This window comes from Pogona vitticeps, chromosome 4 (genome assembly GCF_051106095.1).
Source record: "Pogona vitticeps strain Pit_001003342236 chromosome 4, PviZW2.1, whole genome shotgun sequence".
Lineage (NCBI taxonomy): Eukaryota > Metazoa > Chordata > Lepidosauria > Squamata > Agamidae > Pogona > Pogona vitticeps.
Genome location: NC_135786.1, coordinates 38835929 through 38854350, shown reverse-complemented (window position 1 = coordinate 38854350; position 18422 = coordinate 38835929). Strand labels below are relative to the sequence as shown.

The 18422-nt window shown below is 40.3% G+C and overlaps 1 protein-coding gene across 12 annotated transcripts in view; it reads left to right on the top strand.

Annotated features, from left to right (window-relative positions):
• PPP1R12B (protein phosphatase 1 regulatory subunit 12B) overlaps nucleotides 1–18422 on the top strand; it is a 143602-nt gene that overhangs the window by 27219 nt on the left and 97961 nt on the right. For all 12 annotated transcript variants that reach the window (XR_013545094.1, XR_012086234.2, XR_013545099.1 and 9 more), the window contains 6 exons: nucleotides 1605–1723; nucleotides 11556–11715; nucleotides 15030–15174; nucleotides 16636–16710; nucleotides 17427–17503; nucleotides 18034–18176. Coding sequence is in view for 4 of the 12 variants with exons in the window: in XM_020782573.3 (XP_020638232.3) it covers nucleotides 1605–1723; nucleotides 11556–11715; nucleotides 15030–15174; nucleotides 16636–16710; nucleotides 17427–17503; nucleotides 18034–18176 (719 nt within the window). In the remaining 8 variants the exon portion in view is untranslated. The remainder of the gene's footprint in view (nucleotides 1–1604; nucleotides 1724–11555; nucleotides 11716–15029; nucleotides 15175–16635; nucleotides 16711–17426; nucleotides 17504–18033; nucleotides 18177–18422) is intronic.

Below are 18422 nucleotides of genomic sequence, written 5' to 3'. Positions count from 1 at the left end.
ACACACTTTTGCATTCTTTGGCTCCTTTCTCTCACTCCGAAGTGCCTCGTTCTCTCTCCTCCCTTGATTAATCTCTGTCTAATCTCCCTTGACAGTGGAACCAGTTACCTAAGGAGTTGGTGAGTGCTCCAACACTGGAGGCATTCAAGAAAAACTTAGATAATCACCTGCCAGATATGTTTTGGTTGTATTCCTGCTTTGAGCAGGGGGTTGAACTTGACTTCCAACTTCACTTTTTTATGATTCCATCTCCTATCTCCCTCCCTCTGTGTGAGTACTCTTTCTCCGTTTGCCTCTTTTGCCTTCAATCTTGGACTCTGTTCTCCCCTTGTAGCTTCCCTCTTCTCTCTCTCTCTCTGGCACCTTACTTTCTCTCTACAGTGTTGCCTTGACTTACGACCATAATCCGTTCCAGAAGATGGAACATAAGTCAAAATGGTCATAAGTCAAAGCATGCATTCCCATAGGATTCCCCCCCCCCCAAATACCTGAAAAAAATATAATAAAAATAAACAGGGCAAGTCCCGCGCTGGGACTGGAGAAAACACACACCAAAAAACAACCAACACACCACAGGAACATACCTCCCAGCCCTGCAAAACCGACCCAGAACAGTTTTTAAAAACAGGCACGTTACCTTACCAGGCAGTCCCAAGCTGCCGCCGCTGCTGCTGCTGGTGCCCGCCACTGCCTCTAGCTCTGGAACTGGCACCAACAGTGGCCCAGTGCCAGGAGGATGAGCCTGGGCGGGGTGCTCCCTCTGGCTGCTTGCCTCCCGACGGGCTCCAACAAGGTTGGGGCCAGTGCTCCTCACTGCCCTCCATGGGCCGATGCCGCCGTTGGTGCCCGACGCTGCCTCTAGCTCTGCAACCAGCACCAGCTGCTGCTTGCTGGAGTGGCCACGGTGGTCCTCAGTGTTCCTTGCCACCCTCTGCAGGCTGATGGTGGGAAATTCAAATGGCAGAGGGCGGCGAGGGGTGTTGAAGACTGATTGGGCCGAAAGAGCACCCCGGCCAGGCTCAGCTTCCTGGTGCTGCGCTGCTGCCACTGCATTCCTTTCCCTAACCATTGGGGTGAAAGAGCTACAAAGAAGTAGCCACCACCAGTGATTTGAATTTCCCGCCTTTTCCCCCTGCCTTTTTGTGTTCGTAACTGGAAGCTCCGGCCGCAAGTCGAAGCAAAATTTTGTGACCAAGCTGGTCATAACTCAAGATGGTCATAAGTCGGGATGTTCGTAAGTCAAGACGCCACTGTATCTTATTCACTTTCTCTGTGTCACCTCCCTCTCTCCCCTTTGTGGTTCCAGTCTCTTCTCTTTCTCTTTCTCTCTCTGCACTCCTCAACGGTAGCTCTCTCTGTGGCTCATTCTTCTTTGTCTCTTTTCTGTTGTTCTTCTCTCTCTCTATGTCTCTATGCCCCATCCCTCAAACCACATAGAAATGGTTCAGGAGGATATTATTTGATATGGGAGATAGAAAGTGCAGAGATTCAGATTATCATGTCACCAATGAAAGTTTTGCTGTTTACTCTTTAATCCAAGATATTAATCAAAAAGCCATGTACCTGTCTCTGAAAGTAATCTCATTTGACTTTCTTTTCTCTAGGTACTTGATAAATCATGGGGCAAATGTAGCTGCTGTGAACAGTGAAGGAGAAGTCCCATCTGATCTTGCAGAAGAAGCAGCAATGAAGGATCTTCTCATGGAACAAGTAAAGAAACAAGGTAAGGTGACTACTGTATATGCTTGCTTATCTGTTTGGTCTTGTTTGAGTTGTATCAGAAAAACATATAATTTTCTTATAAAAGCAGATTGCAATATGACTTCTGTAGTGAAAAATTAAGATGTATGTTGTGATATACGGTTCATTTATATCTAAAATATAATATTTCTTTCTACATTTGTAAAGTTACACAGAAAACATGAAAATGACCACAAACGGTTGTAGCTTTTTACATTAATGGGGATGACTCAATATGACCCTTGAATTCTCTTCCATCTCCCCAATTCTTTCATCTTACTGCATTCTTGTGAGGTTGAATTAAGACTTCTTTTTCTCTTGCCTTGGGTTTTATATGCTAAATGTGAAAACATGATTGGAGTTACATTTTTTTCTGTTTGCATTTGCTAGCAGACCTCCCTGGCAAATTTTTTTGATTTTGTATTCCCCCCCCCCTTAAACTACAACATGAACATAAAATACATAAACCAAAATACAAATTGACTGTGTTCCCCACCACCATAGTCGGGACCTCTTGCAGTAATCCTCTTCTTCCTCTGTCTTTATTCTTCTTCTTCCTTTATTGTCCTCTTCTCCAGAACTGCATTGATTCTTGATTTGGAGCTTTCCCGTTTCCTCTTGTTAGCACATATTCAAAAAGTCTGCCCCATATATAATAGAAATTATTCTTTTTCATCTCTCCTTTCTTAACGTTTAAGTTACAAGTTAACTTATTATTTATAGCAATGTTCCCTATTTCATTATAACATTCTTCCATTCAAAATTCAGACTTTTATTTCCAATTCTTAGCTATTATTAATCTGGCTGCTATTAATAAATTGGTAATCAATTCTCTAGTCATCTTATCATATTCCACATTCTCAAATATTGACAACAGCTATCTCAGGATTAAATTCTATATTTTTTAACATAAGTCATTTAGTTCTTTAAAGATTAGTTTCCAAAATCTTTGTAGTTCTTCACATTCCCACCACATATGAAAGTATGTATCAATTTCCTTCTCACATTTCCAACAGACATTCAGATAACTAGCGTTAATTTTATTCAGTTTTGTCAGTGTCAAATACCATCTTAAACCCAATTTGAAAATGTTTTCTTTTTCTCACCAACATAAATCATAAAACCCTCATTTTCCACATCTTCCTCCATTCTTCATCATTTATTCTTTTTCCTAAGTCTTGTTCCCACACTAAGTTCAATCCTTCTTTTTCAGTCTCTTCTTCTAGATCAAGCAGGAATCTATAAATTTTACTCACTGCACCCTTTACTGTTTATTCAATCGGCCATCTGAATATCTTCATATGATAATAGAAATTGTTCCTACTTCGTATATTCTGTACCTTTATTATACTTCTTTACCCATTCATTAGTCCATCTTTCTAATTGCATATAATTCAACCATGATATATTCTTATTTTGAATGATTTGTTTCATTTTGATCTTTTCATCTCATTTTATACAACCAGTCTTTTAATCTAATCACTTTTTTCTTTAAATAATTCTGCATAAACTTTCAGATTGGAAGAAAATATCTATTTTAGGCACTAATCCTAATGGAAAGTTAAATGGACATAAATTATTTCTATAGTACCAGGGTTTTATGTGCTAAATGTGAAAACATGATTGGAGTTACATTTTTTTTCTGTTTTCATTTGCCAGCAGACCTCACTGGCAAATTTTTTTAACAGTGAATATGCATGTGTAACTCCCCATTTTGGTTATTTTCTTCAGTGTAGTTGTGACTATACCAACTTATTCTTTCTGTGTAATTCTTCCTAAATAGGTATTGAAGATAAGTTTACAATAGGTACTTGCCAAAGGACCAATATGCTATTTCAGTTTTCCTTTGCAGCAGCAAGATGAATTTTGTGCAAATAGCTAATCTGTAGAATTGTGTCTGGGGAATTTTCTTTATTTGTGTTTGACAGTTGTGTAATTGACCATTTACAGTGTGAGAAATGTGGAAGGTTGCATAGAAGCAACACAGGGAACTGCTGTGGAAAATGCAGTCTTTTTTTAATCTGTGTGTTCCCTTGGAAACGAAACCAATTTAGTGCTACTTCCTTGCTAGGCTTAATTGGTAGCATTGATGTAAGAGTCTTTATACCAGAGTCAGTTCTTTATGGGGTTAATTTCAGCATGCTTGTTCTTCTCATTTGCAGTGAATAGACTTCTACAATACAGTTGTGGCCTCTGTAATAGTTTTGCAAACCTTATGTGAAATCATAAATGACTTGACAAAAAATGAATATGCTAAAACATTGAAATTGCGATTTTGTTTAGCTTACTTATAAACATGTATTAGATTCCATGCAGCTTCTTCAGGCAATAGAGAAATCAAAGTACTGTAATAATGTGACTAAGATAACCTAGTAAATTGATAAAAAGTACAAATTCTTTTCTCACTTTAAGCCAATCTTAGTCTAATCAGATTTTACTTTAGGTGATGTAGATTTCAGTATCTTTCTCCAATTTGGTAGAAAAAAAAACAAGTGGAGGTGTGTCACTAACAAAATCACCCACAGTGTATAGAAATCCTTTTTGGAATTTACATGCTTTATAAGTAGTCACCAAATCTCTGTTTGAGCCCTTTAGCATTTATCTGGGAAGGTAATTGTCCTGACAGCAATAATATCAGTCTGTAGAATTTCAGAGTTGGGGTCCACTTTTTTTCGTGAAAAGAACAGAAAGAGACTTGATTTTCTCTATTTCCTTTCAGCCATATAGTGTGGACAAAGGGATTATAAAGGTCACCTTACTGAGATGGATAGAAGCCAGTATTGCCTTAGCATATAGAAGTTCTAGGATGGCTTTTCTTAGGTAGATCATAACACATTCTACCAGACATGCACCTACATCAGCAATCTTTGGCATAAGGGCACTTGTAGGTGACATTTCTAAGGCTGCTATCTGAAGCCATTTGTACCTGGAAGATTTCTTCTTCCTTTGTAATACATTAGAGTTTGAACTGCTTTGTGTCTTAAGGCGGTGGTTCCCAACCTTGGGCCTCCAGATGTTCTTGGACTTCAACTCCCAGAAATACTGGCCAGCAGAGATGGAGGTGAAAGCTTCTGGGAGCTGTAGTCTAAGAACATATGGAGGCCCAAGGTTGGGGACCACTGTAAGAGAACTCATTCAGGTGTTGCAGCAAGTGCTTCTTCAGTGGCATGTGTTAAAATTGCTCTTTTTATGAGCCATAAAGAAAAACTGAACATAGCATGAAATGTGATGGAGCTTTGGTACTTTCCAAAGCGAGGATGTCCTCTATCACTGTAGGAGAATGATATATTATCACTTACTGTAAGATGGCTTTTGGGATCTTCAGGGAACACAGAGTGGCACCCAGTGTGTAGTTCCTTCATTTTGTGGTGAGATGGTGTCAAGTGTTCATGGTTATGGAGTTCATTATTCCATTACTTTTATTTGTTACACTGTTTGTTTTTGTTTTTCGTATGAGATACATGCATGAGGCTGTGACTGGAGATAAGAGGGGTTCCATGTTATTGCATGCCACTTCAGGGAGCCTGAGGGCCATTTGATCAGTGCATAGACTCCTGCCTACTGTAATAATTGGGAGGAACAGTTAAACTTATAGAGAATGAACATCTTGCAGAATCTGTTTATACAAAGTGATGTTCTGTATCATCAGTCTTTTAGAATTTTTTAGAATATTAGTAGGCAGTTACATAGTGATGATATAAACTACCATATTTTCCGTGTATAAAGTGACACTTTTCCCTAAAAATAATTAAAGGAAAAATTGAGAGTCGTTTTATATTCTGAAGTAAGGAGGGGAGTAGGGATCAAAGAGCATTGATCCCTGCTTCCCCCCTCCACATTTTGCAAAGAAAATGGAGGGGAGAAGCGATTTCTGCTTTCCCCCTACATTTTTGTTGCAAAAAGCAGCTTTCCCCCTCCACGTTTTGCAAAGAAAATGTAGGGGGAAAGCAGAAATCCCTTTTCTCCTCCATTTTCTTTGCAAAACATGGAGGAAAGCTGCTTTTTGCAACAAAAATGTAGGGGGAAAGCAGGAATCGCTTTCTCCCTCCACTTTCTTTCAAAGAAAGAAATTTTAGGTTAGAAAAGGGTGTCTTATACATGGGGCATCTTATACACAGAAAAATACGGTATATATGCTGGACTTTCAAAATGTTTAGGACAAAGTTTGGCACTGAAGGATCAGTGATTTGCTAAACAGGAATCAGAAGGTTGGAGTAGATTGCCAAATTTATTTATTTATTATTTGAATTTATATCCCGTACCATCTGGCAACTAGGCCACTCTAGGCAGCTAACAACAATATAAGGAATAATATTCAAAACATGATAAAAAAATTAATACATAACAAATAATGAAATTAAAACAGATGACAATAAAAGTGGTTAAAAGGGTGATGGAGAGGATGGCAAAAAGAATGGTAAAAAGGGAGGGTGAGATCCTAGTGCTCTGGGAAAGCCTGGCAGAAGAGCCAGGTCTTCAGTGCTCTTTTGAACCCATCCAGTGAGGGTGCCAGGCGGATCTCAATAGGCAGCTTGTTCCATAGGCGGCGGCGGGGGGGGCAACCACCAAGAAGGCATGGTTTCTTGTCCTTTCCTTCCAGGCTTCCTTCGGGATCAAGGCCCTCAACTGTCCTGCCTGTGAAGAACGGGTATCATGGACAGATCTGTCTGGGAGCAGGCATTCTGATAGGTACCTAGGTCCTAAACTGTTTAGGGCTTTGAATGTTATTATCATAACCTTGAAGTCGATGCAGAAACAAACCAGTAACCAATGAAGGGCAGCTAGAGTGGGGGAGATGTGCTGGAATTTTTTCACTCCAGTTATTAATTTGGCCTTCGAATTCTGGACCAGTTGACGTCTCTGTATCACCTTCAAGAGTAGCCCCATGTAAAGAGCACTGCAGTAGTCTATTCTTGAGATTACAAGGGCATGAATCAGCATCGTGAGTTCCCCCGTGTCTAGATAGGGATGCAGCTGCGCAATTCTCCGAAGATGGAAATGGGCTGCCTGGACCACAGATGCCACCTGAGTTTCCATGGTAAGATCCGGGTCCAGACAGACGCCCAAGCTGCGCACCTCATTCTTTGTGGGAAGAGTCATTCCCTCAAAGGAGAGAGAGTTTCCCAACCCACTGACGCTGGGGCTGCCCACACGCAAGATTTCCGTCTTGTCGGATTAAACCTCAGTCCATTTTCCCCTATCCACTCCAGAACCGTCCCCAAGCAGTGTTCAAGGGTCAGAACAGCATCCACTGCAATAGGAAAAAAAGGAGAGGTAGAGCTGGGTGTCATCAGTGTACTGATGATACCGGGCCCCACAACTCCAGATGACGTCACCCAGCGGCCTCATTAAATTGCAGAACCCCACAATTGAGGATCCATGGGGTGGAAGTCATCTTGCCAAGCTGCACTCTCTGGGGACGGTCCTCCAAGAAGGAACGGAGCCACGCCAAAGCGAGGTCACTGATTCCCAACTTGGAGAACCGCCCCAGGAGGATACTGTGGTCGACGGTATCAAAGGCTGCTGAAAAATTGAGGAGGACCAACAAGGACATACTGCCCCTGTTGGCCTACCTCAGGAGGTCATCCTGCAGGGCGACCAATGTTGTTTCCATACCGTGCTGCGGCCTGAAGCACGACTGGAATGGATTAAGGGCATCAGTTTCCTCCAGGAGGTCCTGGAGCTGATCAGCCAGCACCCTCTCAACCACTTTACTCATGAAAGTAGCATTGGCGACGGGCCTATAATTCCCAATTTCGTCTGCTGCCAAATTAGGTTTCTTTCTAATGGGCCTAATGAGTGTCTCCTTGAAGGCAGGGGGAACCATGCCCTCCTGGAGAGACCCATTAATTATTGCAGTGGCCCATTGTGTTGTTACCAGCTTGGCTGCTTTGATGAGCCAAGCCAGACAAGGGTCTAAAGAGGAGGTGGTGGCACAACAGTGCACAAGCACCCTGTCCACCTCATTGGACATCACAGGTTGAAAGCAAGTTAACCTTGCTGGGCAAGACGATGCACTGGACATCTCAGTTTGATTTACTGTCTATAAAAAGGGATCAAGGTCCCGGCAGATGGCCTCAACTTGAGATTTTAAAAATGCCGCAGATTGGTCACAGGAGATACTAGAGGGAGGTCTATCACTGTGGCCAACTCAAAACCTATACTCTTGATAAAAGACTATTGCTAGAACTGAATATGGAGAAGCAGAGTGCTTTCCAGTTAGCAAATATGTCAGACAAGACTGTATTTTGTCATCCTATCTATTCAGTCTATATGTAGAACACGTGATACAGAATTATAGGTTAGATTTAGATGATGGAGAAATGAAAACTGCTAGAAGCATCATCAATAATTTGAGATATATGGATGACATATTACTGGAAGAAAATACAAACAATGTGAAATAGCTATTGATGAAATTTAAAGAAGAATGTGCAAACATAAGATTTTACTTCAATACTAAGAAAACAAAAATAATGAACACAGAAGATTTACACATTTATTGTTGATAATGAAAAAAGCAGAACTGTAATTTTTTTTATGTAGCTTGGTTCAAGTAGTCAGTTCAAGTGGAGACTGTAGCTAAAACATAAGAAAATCGAGATTTGAGAGGGGAGTGATGAAGACATTAAAAAGGTATTCCAAATATATGGATATATCACTGGATAGGGTGAGAGCATTCATATGATGGCTGAACTGGCCTTGGCCAAATTACTATGTATAAATGTGAAAATTAGACAGTGAAGAAAATTTTGGTAAGTAAAAGAAATCATTTATTTGAATTGTGGTGTTGGAGGAGAACTCTATGGATACCATGTCAGTAAGACAAGTAAACTGGCCCCAAGGATCACCGTAAGTCAGAATTGTTTTCGCAGCACAAAATTATTAATTATTATTAGATAAAATCTAGCTTGAATGCTCAACTAGATGCTAGATGGTCTAACCTGAGGCTGTCATACTTGGACATATGTGAGAAGACAAGACTCACTAAAAACATAATAATGCCAGGAGAAAAGGAAGGCAGTAATAAAGGAAGGAGACTGAACATGAAGTGCCTCAGTAAAGAAAGGCAGGGCCTTTAGTCTGCAAATTGTTAATGTCAAGACAATTTGGAGGTCATTAATTTCAAGGATTATTGTAAATTAGAAGCAACTTGTCAGCTTGTAACATCACCAACAGCAATGGAAGTGAATATTGAACTAGCTAAATTTACTCGTAGCACCAGATTACTTAGCATAGCAGAAATCTAGGCAGATTGTAAAGCTCCAAAAAGAATCTGCTTGAACAGATAAACAAAAACCTAATTGACAGGTGAGAATATACCATGAAATATGCTATTATGTTATTCTCTCTTGCCAGTTAGGTTCATATTTACCTAGTTCATAAGGATATGTACATTACATAAGAAGAGCTCTGCTGGATCAGGACAAGGGCCCATCTAGTCCAGCTGCCTGTAGTCTAGTCCAGTGGCTCCACCAGATGCCCCTGGGAGCACATGAGGCAACTAGATACCTGTCTCCTGATATCCCTCCCCTGCATCTGGCATTTGGAAGTACTTTTCTTTAAAGCCTGGAGATTATACATCCCCATCATGGCTTGTAACTTGCAATGGACTTTCTCTCCAGAAATCTGTCCAGTCCCCTTTTAAAGGCAGATAGGCCAGATGCCATCACCACTTCCTGTGGCAAAAACTTTCACAGACTAACAACACGCTGGGTAAAGAAACATTTTCTTTTGTCTGTTCTCACTCTCCCAACACTCAATTTGGGTGTATGTCCCCTGGTTCTGGTATTGCATGAGAGGGAGAAGAGCTTCCCTCTATCCAATTCATTCATCCCCTGCATAATTTTATAAGACTCAATCATGTCCCAACCTCAGGTGCCTTTTCTCTAGACTAAAGAACCCCAAACACTGTAGCCTTTCTTCATAAGGGAGGTGCCCCAGCCCAGTCATCATTTTAGCTGCTCTCTTCTGCACCTTTTCCAGTTCCACTATATCTTTTTTGAGGTGCGGCGACCAGAACCGTACGTAATACTCCAATTGCGGCCTTACCAGCATTTTGTACAATGACATTGTAATGTTGGCTGTTTTATTTTCAGTCCCCCTTTTTAATGATACCTAGCATGGAATTGGCCTTCTTCACTGCATGTGTGCATGGGTGAGTGCGTGCAGATGTGTGGGCAGGCTGGCATGTATATGTGGGCGTCTTCCTTTGGCTCTCGAAAATATGGAACGTATATGACAGTGATGGCAGATGTGCTACAGCTGGCACACAGAGCCCTCTCTGTGGGCACACGAGCCATAAGTCGCCATAGAGAATTACTTACCCGTCCTCCGATCTCAGATTTTTGCACTCCCCTCTGTTGGTGCAGTAGTCCAGCAGAGGGGTGCAATGGCAACCATTACCAGTCTGGCCCAATGGGGGATTGGAGGACCAGGAAGTATTTCTTTGTTAATACCACCCATAGGGAAAAAAAGCATTTAGCCCTTGCAGCGTAGGAGCAGTTGTTTTTTCTAAACTAAAACCTCAGCATTTGGGTTTTAATTGCAGTATTGGCACTTCGAAATCAATAAGTTGATTTTGTGTTGCAGCTTGGGCACTCAAGCTCAAAAAGGTTCACCATCACTGGTATATGATGTGGCCCTCAAAGTGAAAAGTTTGGAGACCCCTGCCTTAGGTCTAGCATTAACTCTCTAGCTCCTCCTAACTCCTGCTCCCTTGCTGACATCTCCTCTAGTGCCTCTTTTATATCCCCTAGCCTCCAACTCATTTTGTCCCATTCCTCCTTTAGAGGCTACTCAACTGGGGCAGGGCCAGTAGTACTGGTCTGTTGGATGTGTGCAAACACTGGTGTTTTCTCTGTTATTTCCTGTGGGAAAGCCTCAGTCTAGGTTGTAGTATCCTGAAACCTGTGTCTGCTTTGCAAGATCTTCCCCAATAAGCCAAGCACAGTATGCTTCTGGGGCCCTGGGTCAGGGCTAGACAGACCACCAGAGGCATATCTGCAAATCTCTCACACTTTAGTATTCTGCTTTTGGGCTTCCTGGAAACATTCTAGTTGCTAATCAGCGAAAAGCTCCTTGATTTGACAACAGTGTTACCATGTTGTTGAGCATGGTATAAAATAAACCTAATTTTGTGATTAATGACGTGTATTAATTTTAGTTGCATGGGAATTCTGCTGAGTGTCGGTCCACGTGTCAGAGTCCAAAGTGTAGGTTTTACCACCGTTGGTATGACTTCTTGAGTATTTTCCATACACAAATACTCTTTACACTGTTGTATAATTTACAGATGACACTATTCTTCCTGAAATCCCACCTTTGTTTTTTTTTTGAAGCCGTATAGACAATAAGCCAACTAATCCAATATGACCACTAAAGTTGCAGTCCTATGCACATTTATCTGTGAGCAATTCAGTTGGTTGGTTGATTACACATGAGTAACATGAGGCTGTATGAGTTACTTCATCAACCAAGAATACAACCCCCTTAATAGAATATATAGTTCAACTAAATATATCAATCTCTTCACCATCTTGTGTAGAGGTAGGCCAAGTATAACCCTTTGATGTTGCTAGAATACAACTTCCAGCATTCCTCAAATTGACTTTCAGTTCAGCAACATCTGGAGATTCAGATTTTGCCAGTTCTTGTTCTAACATACTGCAGTGAGATTGTACAAAACATCATCTTTGGGGTGGGAAATATAATCTTGATGCTAATGGACTTTTTTAAAAAAATTAATCCTCTTCTTTGTAGCATTTTTGTCTTACTTTTAAGAAGGGTTTCTCAACAGTAATGTCTTTCTCTAGGATTGGATCTTGACCAGGCAAGAAAAGCAGAAGAGCAACAAATGCTTCAAGATGCACGGCAATGGCTGAATAGAGGGAAAATTGAAGAAAAAAGGCAATCTCGAACGGGTGCTACTGCCCTACATGTGGCTGCAGCTAAGGGCTATTCTGAGGTTATGAGGTAGTTATCCCCTCTCACTGTTGGCTGTGCTACATCTGGGCTATTTTAGTGCTACAGAGAAGACAAAATTAACAGTGTTCTTTCAGTTTTCTGGTTAGGATTTTCAAGAAGAACATCACAGGTGGAATGGACTTGGAACATTTATGGTAAATCTGAATGTAAAATGGTATTCCTTTGCTCATTGTTATTGCTGCCAGGTAAAGCTGTAGTGGCAGCTGGAATATACAAACCAGTGAACAAGCACCCTTAGTGAACCCCTTATCCTGGAAGTGGCAAGCTATGCACACTTTAGTTTCACAAGGTGCCTTGAGTTATCCAAAGAAAACAGGGATGATAGTGCTGTTAAAGCAGAAGGCCATTGTCTGCTCCAGTGCCTTGGCAGATATCTGACCTCTTTCATTTTCTGTAGCCTGCTGCATAAGCAAGGACAGATAATGTAATTTTAAAAAAACCCACACATGTTAAAAAAGAAATACAAAAAAATTCTGATATTTGGCTTTGGCCCCATATTTATTTGGGTTTCTTTTTGTTACAGTCTATTGTCTGCAGTCTGGATAAGAAGCACACAGTTTAACAGCATTGCTGGGATACTGTGTAGCTATTCTTTTTTTCTTTCTTGCAGGAGCCTGATTGCTAAGATAGATGCTCCAAGTACAGTATAGCAATTGCAGGATTGGCTCTGATTGAAGATGCAGACACATCAGCACTGACTTTATATGTATTAAAATGAAATTTGCCCATTTTGTCAACTAGAGGAAAAAGTAGCAGTTAACATTTGTAACATTTGCCTACTTTATGCTAGTTTCCCAAGACATGTTTAGTTAATGCTGTTTAAAACAATGAAGAGAGCATCAGTATTTTATTCATATATTGAATGTTACACTCAGTAAGTTGGTTCCTCCTTTTAAGTTGTGCTCTTTCTTGGGAAACAGAAACTTGTGAGTCTTGCTGTGTGTTTCCTTTCACTGTTGATCTACCTCATGTAAATATTACTGTTACTGTCAGGTTATTGGGTAAGACTCCCTTCTTCCATAGCTGCAGCATAAATAATGCAAACCCTAAAAGTTTTAGAGAAGTCTAGGATATGTCCCAGCAAAAGTTTCTTTCAGTCTTTCAGTGACATTCATTTTTAAAAATCACAGACTCGTTTAAGCCTGATCTGTTTTTTCTTAAGAGAACTGCGGAGCTAGAAGGGACTCTATAGACTATTCTATCCAGGAGGCACAGTGGGGACTCCAACTCCCAACTTCCGGCTCCACAGCCAGATACACAAACCACTGAGCTATCCAGCAGTTCACATGAATTTCGACTATGTTGTGCTTCTTATTAAGGCTAATGCATTTATACATGACGTTAAGCTATATTGTTGTCACATTTCTCCCCACTACCTCCAGTGAAATCAAAGCAGCATATGTGACTCTCCTTTCCTATCTTCATCTTCCAAACCATCCTGCAAGGAGAGAGAATGGATGGTCTAAAATAGTGGATCTCAACCTTTTTGACACCAGGGTCTGGTTTAGTTGAATACCATTCTTCCTAGGACTGGGGGGGGTACTTGTGGTGGGCAGGAGCAGGAGATGAGCTGCAATTGAAGCTCCGCCTCCTGTTAGATCAACAGCGGCTTAGAACCTAATAGGAGTGTGCTGACAGGAGGCGGAGCTTCACTTGTCGCTCACCTTATGCTCGCCACTCATCTGTCCCGATGTCCTGGTCCTTCCAAGGCCACTGACCGGGACTGGTCTGCAGACCAGGGGTCTAAAAGTCACAGTATGGCAGAATGGAGACTTGAACCTGAATCTCTCAAATCCCAGTCTAGCACTGTAGCTACAACATTGTACAATTCTCCATTTAAAGCACAGATTGGATAAATACTAATTTAGTTAAACTCTCTTCCAATGAAGTTAGTAGAACAAGTTTGTCAAGGCTTTTCTTAGTTCCTGTTAGCACCAGCAGAATTTAAGTTCAATCTAGAGTTGGCTTTCAGTGTGGTCCTATTCATTATCTATAGGAGTTCAGTGGATTTTACTCACAGGTAAAAATGTATAATATATCCGCCCAAGTCTGGATAGAATCCGAGAAGCTGAAAGCAGAGAGGGAACACCTCTCAAGCAGAGCACAAAATTGTCTGTGTTATTTCCAGCAATTCCTTGTTCATCATTTCCCTGCTTTTTAACTCTATCCCAAACATCCATTGAATAGCAAGTTCCATTGATTCAAATGAGGCTACAGTGGTGCCTCGCTTTACGATTGCCCCGCATTATGATGAATCCGCTCCACAACGATGCTTTTGCGATTGCAAAACGATGGTCTAAATGGGGGAATTTTGCTTTGCGATGATCGGTTCCCTGTTTTGGAAACCGATTCTTCGCAAAATTATGATTTTTAAACAGCTGATCAAAATGGCCACCAGGTAACTAAAATGGCTCCCCGCTGTGTTTAGGGACAGATTCCTTGCTATACAGGCAGCGAAAATGGCCACTGTATGGAGGATCTTCGCTGGACGGTGAGTTTTAAGCCCATTGGAACACATTGAAAGGTTTTCAGTGCGTTTCAATGAGCTTTTTATTTTCACTTTATGATGTTTTCGCTTAACGACGATTTTCCTGGAACGGATTATCGCCATTAAGCAAGGCACCACTACTTCAATTGTGACTTACTATGCTAAAGTAGAGCAGAATAGGCTCATTTGAATCAATGGAACTTATGGAGGAGTTAACTCACCAAATCCCCACCGATTCAGTGGGCCTACACTAGTTGCAACTTACTATACTAAACTACAGGATTGCAGCCACTGGATGTCTCAGATTTAATTTCTGGTGTCTCTATGAAGAAGACTATCAGGTACCTACAAGGCTAGGACAGACCTCTGCCAGAGTCCTTGCTGAGATTTAATTAGTGTGCACCAAAACATGGATCTGTAGTTTAAAAATGAATTGTGTCTTGCATACTGATTTTTTTAGTGCATTTGCTTTGATGTTAATACACTGGAGAATATCAATGCCTCTTTGTTCCTAAGCTTCCTCCTGTCCATTTAAAGTGCATCTGCAGAACTCTATCTTTGCACTCTCTTTTTACTCAAATTCCTCCACATTCTTGCTTTTTTTGGGTCTAATCTTGCTTAACTACACCTGCATTACAAGGAGGCTGTCTTATCATTAATATAACTCTTTTTCATGACATTGAGCTGTCTGCTTTAGCCTGCTAGTTTCTGTCACAGGATGAGCTTTCTTGACAAAGCCACTGCACACTATTCACAGTGCCTGTTAGCCTGCAAGATTGAACAGCTGCCATTTTCACTCACTTGTTTTTCATAGACTTTTGATCCAAGGTGGGTTTGATGTGAATGTCCAGGACAATGATGGCTGGACTCCACTCCATGCTGCTGCACACTGGGGAGTGAAGGAAGCTTGCACTATCTTGGCTGAAGCACTCTGTGACATGGACATCAGGAACAAGCTGGTTAGTGAGCCTTAGACTACTAATACAGTACAAAAACTCACAGAGATATGGACAGTTTCCACTTAGAAATTTTGACCATAGTTTTTGGCAAACCAAATGTGCTCCAAAATTGCACATATGTAATTTCTGCTTGTGACTCAGCTTCAATATGTAGCTTATTTAGGTTGCATTGTGAGTATTTTTACTCCACATCAGCTGAAATAGGTTTGAAATGTTGAAAACAGAGTTTATGTTCACTTATTTTTCCCTTGATAAGCCACTTTAGGACCCTAAACATAAGAGATGTTACTGATTACATTGTTCTCTTATAACATGACATTTTGCTAGTTTGCTAACAGACTGAAGGTACACAGACTGTCCAGTCACCCACTAAGGTTATAAATGTAGGTGAATACTCTGAGCTTTGATACTTCATGATCCCTATGATTAACTGCTATTTACTTGTTTTATTCTTGTGTACAGAGGGATTACTTTATTGATCCAAGTCTTGAGCAAAACAATGAGATTAAGTTCCAAGATGTTTCAGTGGAATTGCTGATTGGTTTGGGGATAAAGATTAGAAATCCAACTGAACTAGAATCCACTTGAAAAATCACACTGGTGTAACCTGATCATAGCCAAGAAGATCACAGTGTTGCATACTCCCTCCAACAATTCCCATTGTATTTTGAGCAAACTTACTTCTACCTACTCCCCAATGAGCTAAACTATGATTAAGGATTTTTTGCTGCATAAATCTTAATCGTAACGATTGATGATCAGGATTTTAAACTGGGATTACAAATATTAAGAAAGAATATGGTTATTGGAGACTTGTGTAGTTTGAAAACAGTTTTGTCATACCAGGACTTTGTTTTGCTGGAAGTGAATGTTTTGCTGGAAGAGAATAGTGGTCATTTTTGCTGCTTCACTTTCTAATTACAGATTTGTAGAACTTTAATTGTGCTTTTTGTGATGCATTTAATTGATGTTTCTTACTTATGGTTGTTGCATAACCTTAGACAGAATGTCGGAACAAAAAGGAAATACATAAATCACAATTAAATTTATTGGGAAACAGTAAGGAGGAACTGACAACAGAAGGATGTAGTGTGTGGTAATTGCACTGACAGGCTCAGCTTGCTATAACAAAGACAACAGTTCGTTTTGTAAGAGTGTGTGCTATAAATTGAGATATTTCTCTATATGATTGCTGTATATATTAAGATTTTTTCAGAGTTTCATCCTCACTTCTATACCTGACGTGAGTGACAGTAGTCAGTTAAAATATATTCTAAGTCGGCAACTAATGTATGCTAAAATGTTCATTTGAGCCACAGAGTAATTTTTATTGTTTTGCAAACTACTTGAACAAGATATATTCTGTATGTTCTTGATTTCACTTCATACTTCATAGATAAGCTTTGTATCATACTGCAAAATGCCATCCTCTGTAGTGCCTTTGTTTTCTCATATCACCAGGGTCAGACACCATTTGATGTAGCTGACGAGGGACTGGTTGAACATTTAGAAATGTTGCAGAAGAAACAGAATATGGTGAGCTCCCAGCTATTCTCTTTAAGTAGCCAATATTCAAGGACCTCTCTTTTGTGATTCCTTGCTTGATGGAATGAAGCTAAATGTCACTTTCCTCATAGTTGCTTATGAAGCATTAAATTAAATACCTCACAGTTAAACTGTAGTGACAGGAATGATACAGAATCTTCAATACCTTTTAAACATGATAATGGAGTTTGGAAGGAAGAGGATGCTCTGTTCTATAAACTCTGTTATGGCATGAAAGAGAAGTTTAGAGTGGGATTCAGATGACCTTTCTGAATTTCCTAATGGAGCTGTGGGTTATGCATAGTAATGCCTAGCCATTTTTTAAAGTCCAACTCCCAGAGTTCTTCAAGAATTCCCCAGAGAGAATTCTGGGAGTTCTAGTCCACAGATCCATTCCTAATTTGCTTTCATGCTCCCAAGCTCCAAAAACAGCTTCCCCTAGGATGCTGGATCTGATGTACTCTCTTTGTCTTCCTCCTTTCCATTCTTCTGTTTATAGTAGAAAAATCCATGTGAATGTCTGCCATGCATGGTTCTTTCATATGTGTACATGCATTTCTTGTCATCGATAACTATTAACTCTTAGTGGTAGCAAGCATTGTTCACTTCCATTTGTGTGAAGCCCCTTTTGGCATACCCAATAGCAGAATTATCTACCAGAGTAATTAATAGTTTTTTAAAATGGGTTTTAATTGTGTTTTTGATAGCTGCGTAGCGAAGAGTCAAGAAACAAATTAATTGAAGCTGATATGAACGGGAAACTTCAAAGTGGATGTATCAAAAAGTAAGATTTCCAGTCCAAATATGCATAGTATGAACGTCTTGCAGGATTTGTTGTGAGAATTGATTGAGATGGGTAAGAAAAACGGGTAGTTTTAAAAAAAACTTGTAAGTGGCTACCATATGAAGACAGAATGGGATATCAGTGAGTTTTGCAACAGTGGGGGAGCACTAGTTTTAAATGTATTTAAACCTTCTTTAGCTGTGTGTGACCAGAGCAGGACCTGTTTGAACTCTGGTGTAGATCACCACTCCACTGACCTAATTGTGCAGGGAATGGCTGGAATGAACAAGCTGGAAAATAAGCTCCTCTGCCCCACCCTATAGCCAGGCTTTTCCTTCCTCACCCATTACAGTTGTAGAATTAGATGATTTGAATGTTTGATCAGGACCAGTCTATTGTATATTGCCTATGGAATTTGCTTAAATAGTTTTGCAGAACTAATTCTGGATGTTGTCTGTCACACTCTTGTATTGTTAACTCCTTAAGTAAACATTTCAGTGAGCTCATTTTTCCAAACATTTGTACTACAGCAAGGAGAAGATTCTTTATGAGATAGAGAGTCTGAAATCCACAGGAAGAGAAGAGGAAAACAAAGAATCCAGTAGTTCAAGCTCTGAAGAGGAAGAAGCTGAGGAAGATTACGCTTCAGAGTCAGATACCGAAAAAGAAGCAGGTAATACATAGGACTGAGATTTTTGCCTTGTTATACAGTGAAGGAAGATTTCATTATCCTACAAGTGTCTATAAAAGCTTTTTCTGGTCCAAATGTAAGATTATTCCTATTAATGTTTAGCACTGCTAATCAAAAATGGCAATAGGACTAGCAGTCTGGCATTGCAGTTAAGAAGGGCATCTGTGCAGTATCCCAGCAGTTGATTGAAACTGAATGTGCTCACTTTCCTTTGGGGTGTTCTGGGAT